General features: G+C 37.1%; 1 protein-coding gene and 1 long non-coding RNA gene across 2 annotated transcripts; both read left to right on the top strand.

Moving 5' to 3' along the window:
* Positions 1–845: 845 nt before the first annotated feature.
* On the top strand, positions 846–6,692 carry LOC135740832 (uncharacterized). Its single transcript, XR_010529270.2, has 4 exons — positions 846–971; positions 1,236–1,375; positions 1,464–1,516; positions 6,361–6,692. It is a non-coding gene; the product is annotated as an uncharacterized lncRNA (long non-coding RNA).
* Positions 6,693–6,785: 93 nt separating this feature from the next.
* LOC135740971 (uncharacterized) lies at positions 6,786–10,031 on the top strand. Its single transcript, XM_065259571.1, has 6 exons — positions 6,786–6,991; positions 8,350–8,673; positions 9,154–9,363; positions 9,514–9,616; positions 9,729–9,789; positions 9,886–10,031. The coding sequence occupies exons 1-6, from the start codon at positions 6,796–6,798 to the stop codon at positions 9,934–9,936; spliced, it is 945 nt and encodes a 314-aa protein (XP_065115643.1). The 5' UTR covers positions 6,786–6,795; the 3' UTR covers positions 9,937–10,031.
* The last annotated feature ends 4,446 nt before the right edge of the window (positions 10,032–14,477 follow it).

The following is a 14,477-nucleotide window of genomic DNA, read 5'->3' as shown; positions in this document are numbered from 1 at the left end:
TAACCCCAGTTCACCTAACCATATTAGACACTGGTCATTAGTGATCAACTCCACCTAGTGGAGAAACCTAAACGTTTTGAAACAGTTATGACGTCATGAAGCCTCACTTGCTAAAATCACGTGACTTGGGCTTCGTCCAAATACACACACTTGACTGCTTACATGACGTATTTCCTGTATTTGGCCCAAGTGTTTTATTGCAGTAGTTCACAACCTTTTTCACTTCAAGGGCCCCTAGTTGCCCACAACAATATTTAAAGGCCCCCCACTCACTAAAGTTTTTCCACATAAAATTAAGTAGAACTTAGAATGACTACACAGATGTATATTCGCTACTAAAATTGAAACTTCTTGATTTTTTATTGTATTTATGGCACACCAACGTCAGTAAAAAATAAGGAAGGAACTTAGACTTAAAGTGTGAACTTCATAAACCACCGCTGCCACTTAAAGTCAGTCAACTCCACAACAATATGTAATGTGAGAATATTTAATATTTTAAGTTTAAAAAGAATGTTTGTGGATATAACAGGTGTGATTTACTGTAATTATAATTTAACTTAAATGATTAAAATTAAATGAAGACAGAATGATGTAATGATGTGAAAAGAGAGGAGAATTTATATGTGCGTCAGGTTTTGTCAACACAACACGTTCACGTATGACACACCTGTGTATCTTTCACAGCTCCTCTGAAAACCTCCTGACTCCTCCATCCTCAGCTTCTCGCTCTGCTATTAAACTTTTGAAATGTCCTTCATGACTGAGTTTGAGTTTTCTGGGTTGTGGCTTGGAGGACGGAGGACCGAGAATAAAAGGCAGCATCAATCTAAGAAGCACTCAGAGTATTTCCTCTTCCTCTTGATCTTCTTGTGTTTACTGGCAGCTGTTAAACACATTGACATCAACAACTGTGCTGGAGTTTGGAGCAGCGATATGAAAATAATTTATGTGTAAATGTGCACAACTAAGTAAGTATGTTATGATTTTTATTCTTCTCTTATGTGAGGTTAATTTAGCTGTTCTGGCATTGATCTTAGTGTTTATGAGTCAGCGTGTTAAACATGGACGAAATATTGTTCAGAGGACTGGAAAAAACACAAAGTTTATTATATTTATTTTGACACTGAAATTGTATTTATTTTCTAAGACTAAAGTCTCTTTTATTGACCATTTTCTAATAAAGAAATTGATTCATTCAGTTTGTCTTAGACTGCACTTTACACTTTTTACAGACTGTTGCAAGTGTTTCACGTTGGCTTTAATAAGAAAAAGGAAGGAAGTGAGATCAGCAGCTTTTTATAGCTATCAACTTATTAATCTTAAACATCACTGCTGCAACTTAAAGTCAGACAACTCCACACCAGTATATACTGTATGTATGTTTAATCTTTTAACTGAAGTTGAATTATTGGAATAAATGTTATATTAGCATGTTTGAATATTTGTGAATTTCTTTAAAGTGAAATGATGAACTCCAGACTCTCATCTCTGATCCTGCTGTTACACATTCAAGGTATGAACACTATTGAGTGAATGACAGTTGTAGTTGTTGTTGGAGCAAGTAGATGTTACAAAGCTTTCTTCTTGACCCTTTTTAATCGCATTCCTATAGAAGAGAAATGCATCCATACAATAAAGTGCAATTTTGGTAAATTAATCTTTCTGGTTTGGGTGGACAGAACCCAAGCGCAGACAGGTATAAACTTTTTAAAGCTCCACTGTGTAAGATCTACTCCCATCTAGCGGTGAAATTCTATATGACAACCAACTGAATATTTCTTTCTAGCTCCCCCCCCCCCCTATTCGAAGCGCGTTTCATGCCAAAGTTAACATGGCTTCCAATACAAAGCAAAAGCAATGAAAAATAACTTTTTTTGTTATTTTTGCCTGTGATTGTTCATAGCACACAGATCATTATATGTCCGCTTTAAATCACATACAAAAAGCAACCATAAATGTAGCTTAGACACTCCTTTTTCATCGAGGCGAGGAAAAATATCTTAGGGGCTGTTACACCTGGTATTAAGATGTGTTTTCATCAATCAGATCACAAGTGGATGAGAGAGACACATCACGTTTAGATTACTCCAGATTACTGAGGGGATGGTCTGTGGACGAGTCCCTCTCCTGTCAGGGAGTAATGACGGATTTAAATGGACGCAAACTAATATTATGTCAGATATTATGTCAGAGTCCACTGCTTGTGTTGTAAGTAAACATGCTACACAATGTTTTGTCCGTGTATACTGTTTTTAAGAGCTTTCTCTGATATTTCAGCGCAATTGCTGAAATAAGATTGCCCAATTTTTATACGCTTGTAAAATGAAACGAATAAAAGCAGATCAGCCGCTTTAGTTTTATCAATGAAAGGCTGTACACCGTATGTTCACGCTAGAGATCAGAAAAGATGCAAAACATTGATCTCAGTACCTCAGATTACATAAATGGGCAGAGAGATGATGTATGGCTGTTCAAACACATTCAACCACATGTGCGTTTACACTAACAAGACGTAGTGTTATGCATAACCATGCTATAGTTGGCCAAGGAACTATAAAACTTCGAGTTTACACAATAGACTGTATTGATTTAAACGAATATGCTGAATTACCTGTGGAGAAGATAGAAAGCAGGCAACTTCGGTATCCCTTTGCGACTTGTTTTAATGTCCTCGAGAATAGGTCTTCAACAGGCTTTCAAGTCTGCCTCAAATCAAAACTGTGTGTGGCTGTTGTTCAATCCGAAGGCTTTCAGCCTACACTAACTGAGCATTATATTCGCAGGTCATAAGCATATTACATCAATTTACAATTAACTAAGAATAATTGTCAGCTTTATAGTTGTTAAAGGGACACAAGACAGCATTTTTATGTCAATAAATAATCTTCGTAAGTCGGTATATGGCTAAATGACTCAATACAGGACGAATGAAGACTCTCTCATCTGTCCCTACGGCCTGTAGGAAGAATACCCCACTTGCAAGTTTGCTGTATCCGACCCGCCATCCTTCAGTCTCGCAAAGTATCAGATACAGCAAAGTCCAGCAGCCATATCACCCTGTAGCCCAAGACAGCTTGCCCACTGAAGCTAAGCAGGGCTGAGCCTGGTTAGTTCTTGGATGGGAGACCACCTGGGAAAACCAGGTTGCTGCTGGTAGAGGTGTTAGTGAGACCAGCAGGGGGTGCTCACCCTGTGGTCTGTGTGGGTCCTAATGCCCCAGTATAGTGACGGGGACACTATACTGTCAAAAAAAGCACCGTCCTTCGGATGAGACGTTAAACCGAGGTCCTGACTCTCTGTGGTCATTAAAAATCCCAGGATGTCCTTCGAAAAAGAGTAGGGGTGTGCCCCGGCATCCTGGCCAAACATGCCCATTGTCCTACTAATCATCCCTCATACTAATTGGCTATATCACTCTGTCTCCTCTCCACTAATAAGCTGGTGTGTGGTGGGCATTCTGGCGCAATATGGCTGCCGTCGCATCATCCAGGTGGATGCTGCACATTTGGTGGTGGTTGAGGAGATTCCCCCATTCATATGTAAAGCGCTTTGAGCACTGGAAAAGCGCTATATAAATGTAACTAATTATAATTATTTTTTTTTATTTATATTGCGAGAAGCAGGATCAGTTTACGGCAAACAACTCGGAGGTATTGTAAACCAGAAGTGCACATGGAATAGCGTGAGCTTAATCAGATAGGGTCTACTTCAAAATGCAAATGCAAAATCTTTCATTCTGGACGGCAAGGGCAGTGACTGTAACATTGAGCATATGTAAGCAATAAGGTACTTGAGGCAAGTGCTGTATCGTGAATAAGTTACGGATGAAGGGGTTTCAGGCCCTTCAGCCGTTACTTATTCACGATACAGCACAGCCTCTCGTACCTTATTGCTTACATATGCTCAATGTTACAGTCACTGCCCTTGCCGTCCAGAATGAAAGACTTTCAACTTAAACCCATTGTGCGAGCTGTCTCTTTAGTACCAGGTGGTTTATTTACATGTTGCTGCTGATTGGACTGCAGTTCTGACACACCCACCAATTTGAAGTTGGTCGGATTAAGATTAATACCTTGATTTTGCTTTACTTAAAAAAACAGTTAAGTTTACAGTACAGTATGTTAGTGTTGTAGTCAAGACCACCTAAACCGAGACCAAGTCATGACCAAGACCAAGACAGGCCGAGACCGAGACAAGACCAAGACTATTGCAAATCACCGCATTAAAACATTATGATAAAATGTGGAATATGCATATGATTAGGCACTTCTTGTCTGTGTGTGTGCACGTGCGTGTGTGTGTGTGTGTGTGTGTGTGTGTGTGTGTGTGTGTGTGTGTGTGTGTGTGTGTGTACCTGGTAATTATCACGTTGTGGGGACCAATTGTCCCCACAAAGATAGGAATACCAGTGTTTTTGTGACCTTGTGGGGACATTTTGATGTCCCCATGAGGAAACAAGCTTATAAATCAAACAAAATGATATTTTTTGAAAATGTGAAGTAGTTGAAGGGTTTCTGGTTGGGGTTATGGAATGGGGCAGGTAAGGGGAATAGAATATACAGTTTGTGTTGTATAAAATGCATTATGCCTATGGAATGTCCCCACAAAACATGGAAACCAGAATGTGTGTGTGTGTGTGTGTGTGTGTGTGTGCGTGCGTGCGTGCGTGCGTGCGTGCGTGCGTGCGTGTGTGCGTGTGTGTGTGTGTGTGTGCCATCAGAGAAGTTGAAAAAATAATCAAAGGCATTGCAGATATGTGGGAATTTATCTTTGTCTATAAGCAAATAAAAGTGAACAAACACTAAAGAGCTGAAATCAACTTTTTTTCTGAACTGTCTTTCCATGGCTTGCCATCCACTTGACACAATGCAGGTGTTTTTAGTAATAAAATTAGAAAAATTGTCATTGGGAGAAACTTAAACAATGCTTAAACAATGCCAACATCATATGCCAAAACTGAATAAACTGCATAAACTTAATGATAAAAAAAATAAAGCTGTGAAGTGCACTGCAAAAAATGATTTCAAGAAAAAATGTTCTTAGTATTTTTGTCTTGTTTTCAGTAAAAATATCTAAAAATTCTTAAATTAAGATGCTTTTTCTTGATGAGCAAAACTACCCAAGAAAATATGTCTAGTTTTTATATCAAAAATATCAAATTTAAGTGATTTTGTGAATAAACAAGCAAAAAAAATCTGCCAATGGGGTAAGAAATTTTTTGAACCTTTTTCTTAAACACTAAATTCAAGAAAAAAATTTGTTTTATGCAGAATTTGATATTTTTGGTCTAAAAACTAGACTTATTTTCTTGGGTCGTTTTGCTGATAAAGAAAAAGCATCTTAATTTAAGAATTTTTAGATATTTTTACTGAAAACAAGACAAAAATACTAAGATTTTTTTTTTCTTGAAAATCATTTTTTGCAGTGTGCCATCAGTTGTGGTCTTGACCAGTCTTGAAATAAAATTCTGAGTCCTCTTTGTCTGAGACCGAGTAAAAATGCGGTCGATTCCAAGACGAGACCAAGACCTTTAAAAAGTGGTCTTGAGACCGGTCCTGAGACCGAGACCGGTCTCGAGAACTACAACACTACAGTATGTTACAACTAAGGGATAATGTAGAGGCAGCCGGTAGTTATCGGGAAATAAGCCCCGACAGTGTGATCAGGACCCGGCGCGAAGCGGAGGGTCTTGTATCACACTGAAGGGGCTTATTTACCCGATAACTACCGACTGCCTATACATTATCCCGCTTATTACACGGTTACTTGCCACATAAGAAAAAAAACTGGACATGAATATGAATTTGAAACATTTTATTGGCATATTTGTTTTAAATTAAAATTTTTATCCTTCCACGAAACTTTGCGCAGATGCATAAAATGATCGTAATACCTTATTAAGATCCTCTGCTTCATACTTGTTTCCATTTTTTTCTCTTTTAGCCAGTCTTTGAGAAGTTTTAATGCCCATTCTGTATTTTTTTGTGTGTTGGCTTCGTAGCTGTCATGCTCTCTTTTGTCAAGTTCAGTCTCAGTAAGATCTCTGTGTCTTGTCGTTGTTCGTTCTTCTATCCACTGTTTAAATGTTTTGATTTTACCGTACATGTTAATGTCGACATTTTCCATTGTTAATTGTTGTTGTCCAGTGTTTGACACAAGATGGCGCCAAACAGTAGCCTAATCTTTGTTGGTGCGGAGGGATTTTAAACATACAAGTAGTACCGGCTATGCGTTATTACTTTGGAGCGGTTATTATTTGAAAAGAACGAACCTGCAAATGTCTCAACTGACCAATCAGAATCAAGCATTCCAGAGAGCCATGTAATAAATATCAGTATTATGCCTTTTCTTTTTCAGTGTCTCTAACATTGAACAGCTTTACTGTGATCTGTGGTGAACAGAATATTTGTGCTGTGAGAGGGGCACAGTTGAAAGTGAAGTGCTTTTACTCAAACATCAACATCAAAACTGGGTTCTGGTTCAGCCCGAAACAGAGAACAAACTGGAGAAACAAAGATGAACCTGAAGATTTGACTTTAGATTCAGATTACTCAGGACGAGTGAATCAGGAGATTACAAACCGCAAATCAGAGCTCTTAATAGATGATGTGAGAGAGAGAGACAGTGGAGAATATCAGCTCATGATCATTATGAAGGATGGAGTTAAACATCTCAGCTCAGTCACAGTCAATCTAACAGTCACAGGTACATTTACATTCTCATCAGTCCAGTTCAACTCTTTTCATTTCTCATCTAATGTAAGGTTTTGTTTATTTAGTTTTACAGGTGAAGATGAATCCTGAATCTACAGATGAAGTAAATCTGATCTGTGATTCTTCCTGCAATCTCATATCTGAAAAGAATTACTACTGGTACCAGAATGGAAAAAATATAAAATACAGCACAAACCTATTAGTGCCATCCAGAGGAAACACTGACAGCTATTCCTGCTCTGAGGTTGGCGTAAACACTCATTCCTCTTCTGTATGTAAGTGTGATTCAATATTCAGGTTAAAGGTTCACTGAAGTGCTTTGAAACGTGCAGCATCATTTGATGTGGTGACGTCATTTTAACTGAAAGGGAAGCAGCGTTGCCATCTGTTATACACAACCTTGTGTTCACGGGGGTCTAAAGGGGTCTGAAACCAATAGCATTTAATTTACAGCACAGCACAGTCAACTTGTGAGCGTCACTGTTTTTTTAAAATAAAGTCTGATAGAGTCCTGATTTTTATATAAAACTGTTATTTAAGGAATAATTGATGATGGGCTGTTGAATTATTTGAAAATAATGCACACCTAAGGTGGTAATGTGGCACAATGTGAAGCCGAGTACACAGTCTGAATTGTTTCTTATCCCCTACAGAGTGCACTATGTGCCAAAAAAAAACTAGTAAATGTATCGACAAGTGTCTCATTTCAGGGACTTATTATTTTTAGGCAGAGGTTAAGTGTAATGTAGGGTGTGGAACACTTTAATGCCTAGAGAGCATTTGATTGGACAGGAAATTTGATGGTAAGCTGAAGTGTAGGGTGCAGTGGCGGCCGGTGACTTCTCTTCTGAGAGGCATGAATTCAAAATATGTGTTTGGAGTGTCATGTGTGTTGCTCGTCATGTCAAAATATGTGTTCAGTGAGGCATGTGAATCTATGAGCATCATGCATTATGTCAAAATAGGTGCCTGCTGCAGACGCATCAAAAGGGTTTATGATAAAGACACGCTTGCATAAAAAACTCCCAAGAAACTAACCTAACACTAAACTCTGATTATCTGGCACACACGAGCGTCTGTTTTATCATAAACCCCTTTGAAGCGTCTGCAGCAGACATGTATTTTGAAATGATGGGCCACACATGATGGGTTAAATACATGTTTTCACGAGCTACACGTTGTGCGCCCTCGAAAAGAAGTCACGGGTGGCCACTACAATTCAGCTTACCATCAAATTTCCTGTCCAATCAAATGCTCTCTAGGCGCTAAAGTGTCCCGCCCCCTACATTGCACTTAACCTCTGCCTAAAAATAAGGCTGAAATGAGACACTTGTTTATACATTTTTTTGGCACATAGGGTCTAGGGTGAAGTCATAGAAAATCGAAACCGCTTTTTGTGCACATGCAAAAATTTAAATTTTGAATGCTTATATCTTCTGTATGCAAAGTTGGTTTTGGGCCATAACAGCTTATATACACTGTGTCATTAACCCTAACATATTTATACTAAAGGAAAAAGTCTAATTTTGATTTCATGAAGACTTTAAAATGAAAGAGCAAAATTTTTACAATCTTGTGTTTATTTATATATGAGTTTATTTATACAGATTTTTCAATCAATTGTTTCTTTCAGGTGTTTCTAAGAGTGGTTGTTGGGGTGTGACTTACACATCTAGAAGAGTTTGTGCTTTAGTGGGATCAACAGTAGATATTCACTCTTCATACTCACATCCCACTGGATATACAGTAAAGGAAACATACTGGCATTTGGTAAACAATCCATCTAAAGACAAAGATCTGCGTGACGATCATCGGTTTGCTGGTCGTGTGGAGTTTGTGGGAAACACACTGAGAATCAAAGACGTCAACACGAGTGACTCTGATGTATATCAGTTCAGGTTCATCACTAACACAAATACATTTTCTGGTTATCCTGGAGTCTTTCTTACTGTTACAGGTAACTGCTCATAATAAACTCTAAGAGCAGCAGCGTATTTTGTGTTTTGTTTTCTGCATAGGATGCTGTTTTGCTAGTTCTTGTCCTAAGATTAAATGAGAAAATAATTTAATGCATACTCATATTTTAGATTTGTCCTAAACATCACATACAATTAAACAAAACATGTGGTTGGTCTCTGTTGGATAGACGGATAGACAGTCTATTTTTGTCTAAGTATTCCAAAAAAATTTGCCCAGTTGATTGATGACACTCCTTCCAGCAGCTTTATTTCTTTATTTCTATTTATGTGTTCTGAGAAAAGTATTAATATTACATTAAATCTTTGCATTTCTATTCAAAATGTTTTTTTATTTCCTGAATCAAATCCATAGCCTTGGCTTTCTCATGTCATGCTCCACCAGTTGAGTTAATCAACAAACTATTTCAAGCTTAATTCTGAAAAGTATTTCATGTGAATTCTGTATTATGATATCTCAGGTACACAGGTGATAAGCAGCCCAGACCCTGTGATAGATGGAGAAAAAGTGATATTAAGCTGTTCAACCAATTGCACTCTGGATAACAAACATACTTACATCTGGTATAAGAATGGACAACAGGTAACAGATGGATTGAGATTATTAAACAAGCTGTACCTGAACTCAATCAACAGTGAGGAGCTACAAGAGTATTCATGTACTGTAGGAGGTAACACAACATCTCATCATACATCTGACTTTAGTACAAAATGATTAAAATGATAGCCAATCCGGATCAGTCCTTAATTCTGATTTAATCACAGCTATGACATCATCACTGAGCTACTTTCAGTATTACTAACTTTGTGTTTTTCTTCAGAAACAATGGACTCAATCCAAACAATCTCAGTGTTTGGTCTTCTCACAGTCTTTGTGCTGCTGTTTCTGTTTCAGTTTCTCATTTTAGGAGCTCTGTGGATGTGGTAAGAAAAAATATCAAGTAAAATTCAAAACTGCACAACACTCTTTGGATATTTTGATATGAATTCAGATTTGAAGACTTTGATTTATGGAGTTTGAATTCTGATCCTACAGGTTTTTCATCAGCATGAACAAATTAAAATCTAAAAACAGAACTGATGACAAACATGAAGAGGTGAGAAATTCTGTATATAGAGAATCTTCTGTAATACAATAAACTAATGATCATATTTTATAACATCATCTCTTTCTATCTGTTTGTCATTGTTAGACTCAAGTGGTGCACATGTCTGTGTGTAGATCAGCTGAACTGTTGGAGTGATGTCACAACTCTCTCTATGACATCATCACCTATCAAAAATCTCTCAGCAGTGACATCATTGATGCAATGATGTCACATATGGACTACCTGCACATCTGGGACAGAGGTGTAAAGTACTCGAGTAAATGTACTTCGTTACTGTACTTAAGTATTTTTTGGGCTACTTTGTACTTGTACTGAGTATCAAAAATATAGGCAACTTTTACTCTCTACTCAATTACATTTTTGATTTGGTATTTGTACTCTTTACTCCACTACATTTGAAATAACACTTAACGTTACTCGCTACATTGTTTATTCGTCAAATAAAAACGAGACGAAAGTGTCAGAGGGTGATGATGGATAGAATCTGTGGTCGCGAGGTGTTACACGCACACACACAACTGAGGGACTTCATTTGGCGCTGCGCAGAGCAATAGTATGAAATCAAAGTACTGCGACAGCGAATCAAATGCATATGGAGAAGTCTGGTCTCGCGGTACTTTGATGTCAAACGCTGAATGGCTTGCGTTGAGCCACCGTAGCGGGACATCTGCGTGCTGCGTATGTCATAAACTGTAGAGAAAAGTTCGCGTCTGGACTGAAAGAAGAGATAAAGAGCAAACATATGGATGCATATCACATTTGCTTCAGTCAAGGGACCCTTTGTTAAACATGTGATGCTACAATCAAAACAAAAGTGATGCGCGATTGCAGGAGGGTCATCCCGCAACTCAAAGGCAAGCACAAATGTTTGTATACTCTGATGCTACCTTATCAGCTAACCTGAGTTACATAACTTAATATAACTTACTATATAAGCCAAAATAAACCAGCGATGTCCTGTACTGATTGCCTGAGTAACTTGAGTACATTATAAGATTGATAATAAGTTAATTTCACTGTCCTCACATTTAATCAAGTATGCTGTAATGTATTTACTGTAAAGAGGGATGCATGACGGAAGAAATGTAGTGCACTTAATGTGAGAGAGTGGTGTTAAGTACTACATGTGTTTACAATTAATCTTTCAAATGAACTACTTCACGTTTTTAATATGCATTATCATATATCTGTTGGTGTAATTTTAGTTTACTGGATTTTTTTTAAATATTAAAATTATATCTTTTTTAGGATAGGCCTATATAAGAATATTTGGTAACACTTTACAATAAGGTTCATTAGTTAACAGTAGTTAATGTATTAACCAACTTGAACAAACCATGAGCAATACATTTGTTACATTATTTATTCATCTTTGTTAATGTTAGTTAATAAAAATTTAAGCTTTAATTGTTTGTTCATGTTAGTTCAGAGTGCATGTTAATGTTAACAAGATTTAAATAAAGTATTAGTAATTGTTGAAATTAACATTAACAAAGATGAATAAATGCTGTATAAGTGCAGTTCATTATTAGTTCATGTTAACTAATGTAGCTAACTAATGTTAACTAATGAACCTTATTGTAAAGTGTTACCATATATTTATATCACAAAGTTAGGCTATATATTTTTCAGCATGGCACATTCAAGTACACAATGACACTAGACTAAAATTAAATGGGTTTAAATTAAATTTTATGTAGATTTCTAGACCAAAATCTCATGGCATTTAGTTGAATAAAATTAGACTAAAACTAAATCAATTCAGATGACAAAAATATGACTAAAACTACATTAAATTTTAGTCAAAAGACTATGACTATGTTTAATCTGTGTTTGTTCTGCCAGGTCAAAATTTTGAGGTGTTTGATTTCTTTTCTATATTATGAAATAAAACCTCATAAATAAACTTTCTTAGTTTTCACTGCCCAGACCTACAATGTCTCTGTGTTGAGGACTAGTGCATCTTTGAGCCAACATTCAGTACGAGTAAAAATACTTGAGTACTTTTAAATTGGGTTACTTTAATACTTTTACTCAAGTCATATTTAAATTGGTGACTTGTAACTTGTAGTGGAGTAATTTTTACAGTAAGGAATTTGTACTTTTACTCAAGTATGGCTTTCAGCTACTCTTTACACCTCTGATCTGGGAACTTGACTGTCAATTTTGTCACCACCCCTTTTTGGGGGAAAACAAACTAGACTTGCCATAGACTTCCATACAAAATAGCAGAACAAAGCAACGTTCGTATACAGCCGACAGGCGTAAATAATATGAGAGGACTTCAAAATGTCAAAGATTATCAAGATCTTTATGAAGATATATTTTCTACTCTTGAACAAAAAATACAGCAAAAGGAAGAATGCAATTTTTATAAAAACAGAACAGTCAAACCTGCTCAGTTCTGTACATCATTAGCAAAAGCAATCATTACTTTATTAGTAATAGTAATAATGTAATAGATATTATAAATGTACCTACAAAAGAGTTACCACTAAAACAAAGTTATGGCTTGTTTCTGCATTTCGAGCAAAAATACCCCCGCCCCCCATTCACTAGATGGTTTCTTCCAGTCTTACCTCTCAAGAGTCGCATCTTCTGGAAAAACAGCAACATGCAAAGAATGAGAAAAAAACAAAGGATATTTGGAAAACACCTTTATTACAAACTTTATTAGACACCAAAGAACACACCCACAAAAGTTATTCACGTTAACTCATCATCTGCTCGCTCTATTAGACTGCCACTGTCTCCCTGTTAAAAACATGAGTGAAAATAAACCCTTTAAATCTATGTTGTTGTTTTTTTAGTATAGAAATGGATGGCTTTTCTTAAAAAAAGAAAAAAGAAAATATTGGTAATCTCAATGCCTTGCGGTACAGGGAAGACGTCCTCCTCCCTCCTGTGGTACCCTTTATGCAGGCTCATCCGGACATGATCCTCCAGCAGGACAATGCCACCAGCCATACTGCTCGTTCTGTGCGTGAGTTTCTGCATGACAGCAATATCAGTGTTCTGCCATGGCCAGCGAAGAGCCCGGATCTCAATCCCATTGAGCTCTTCTGGGACCTGTTGGATCGCAGGGTGAGGGCTAGGGCCATTCCCCCCAGAAATGTCAAGGAACTTGCAAGGGCCTTGGTGGAAGAGTGGGGTAACATCTCACAGCAATAACTGACAAATCTGGTCCAGTCCATGAGGAGGAGATGCACTGCAGTACTTCAAACAGCTGGTGGCCACACCAGATACTGACCGGTACTTTTGATTTTGAGCCTCCCTTCATTCCGGGACACATTATTCTATTTCTGTTAGTCACATGTCTGTGTAACATTTTTAGTTTATGTCTTATGGTGTTGACTCTTTTAGTGTTCATACAAATATTTACACACATTAAGTTTACTGAAAGTAAAAACAGTTGAAAGTCAGAGGACGTAAGCTTTGTATTTCTATTCAAAATGTTTGTGAAGTATACATTTAATCAGTTTATTTCATGAATCAAATCCATAGTCTTGCCATGCTTCACCAGTTGAGTTAATTGACAAACTATTTCAAGCCTTTATATTCAGTATGATTTAGTGCACATTGATGCAGCGCCGTCTGAACACACACAGAAAGAAGATTGCAAATATGAGGATATTCATTATAGGAGCAATAATTTTATGAATTTAAAAACAAAGCAGACATCTTCAGACAGCACAAACACCACAGAAAATGAAGATGTTCAGTACATCACTGTAATGTTTAGTTAGCAGACTGATGTCTGTTTGTCATTGCTATTATGTTGCTGTGTTCATTAATCCTGAACATGTATGTTGCAAAGAAGAAGAAGAAAAACAGACAAATTGAGTGTTTTAGCTTTGCTTTCGAAGCGCTCAAAACACCTAAATATGGCGCCACCTGCTGGTGAAAATCTTGTAAAAGCTCAAAAGATCTCAGTCCAAACATTTTACACTTTATACAAAATAATTGCAAATGTTTTTCAAAAATATGTTTTTAAGAAAAATAAATTATTTAACTTAAGCTTTTAAGTAAAAGTGAATTCTTTGTTTTAGTTTTATTTAGGGCAAACAGATCATTAACACTCTAGCTACACTTTTAATTATGCACATGTTTGTCAATAAATCTGTCTATAAACAAAAATTAGACAAAATAGTAGCGTTATCAGTCAGAGGGGTGAATATTTTATGAACTTGCATAATAAAACTGACTCGAGTTCACCTAACCATATTAGACACTGGTTATTTGTGATCAACTCCATCTAGTGGTGAACCATTGGATTTTCAAAAAGTTTCGAAACAGTTATGACGTCATGAAGCCTCACTTGCTAAAATCCCGTGGCTGCGCACAAATACCCACACTGGCGGTCTTTGCACTTGACTGCTTACATGACGTATTTCCTGTATTTGGCTCAAGTGTTTTAGTGCAGTGGTTAACAACCTTTTTCACTTCAAGGCCCCCTAGTTGGCTGTGAACGACTTTTGCAGACAAGGCCGCGTTATCCTAATGGGCAACATGGGCTGCAGCCCAGGGCCCCGAACACTAGGGGGCCTCCGAGACAATTCTATTTTGAGTTTTTAAAAACATTTTGATTGACGTAATTATGTGTAAGTGCTACCTAGAGCAGAGGCCCCCAACCACTGGGTCGCAAGAATGTTCTGAAAAAAATTGTATAATAGCTA

The sequence above is a fragment of the Paramisgurnus dabryanus genome, chromosome 24 (genome assembly GCF_030506205.2).
Source record: "Paramisgurnus dabryanus chromosome 24, PD_genome_1.1, whole genome shotgun sequence".
Lineage (NCBI taxonomy): Eukaryota > Metazoa > Chordata > Actinopteri > Cypriniformes > Cobitidae > Paramisgurnus > Paramisgurnus dabryanus.
The sequence above is the reverse complement of the archived record's forward strand: the minus strand, read 5'-3'. Positions and strand labels throughout refer to the sequence as shown.

Coding starts and splice junctions, on each gene's coding strand:
- LOC135740971 (XM_065259571.1), top strand. CDS start 6,796: ATGAATCCTGAATCTACAGATGAAGTAAATCTGATCTGTGATTCTTCC. Junction 6,992..8,349: donor CACTCATTCCTCTTCTGTAT/GTAAGTGTGATT, acceptor TGTTTCTTTCAG/GTGTTTCTAAGAGTGGTTGT. Junction 9,790..9,885: donor CTGATGACAAACATGAAGAG/GTGAGAAATTCT, acceptor TGTCATTGTTAG/ACTCAAGTGGTGCACATGTC.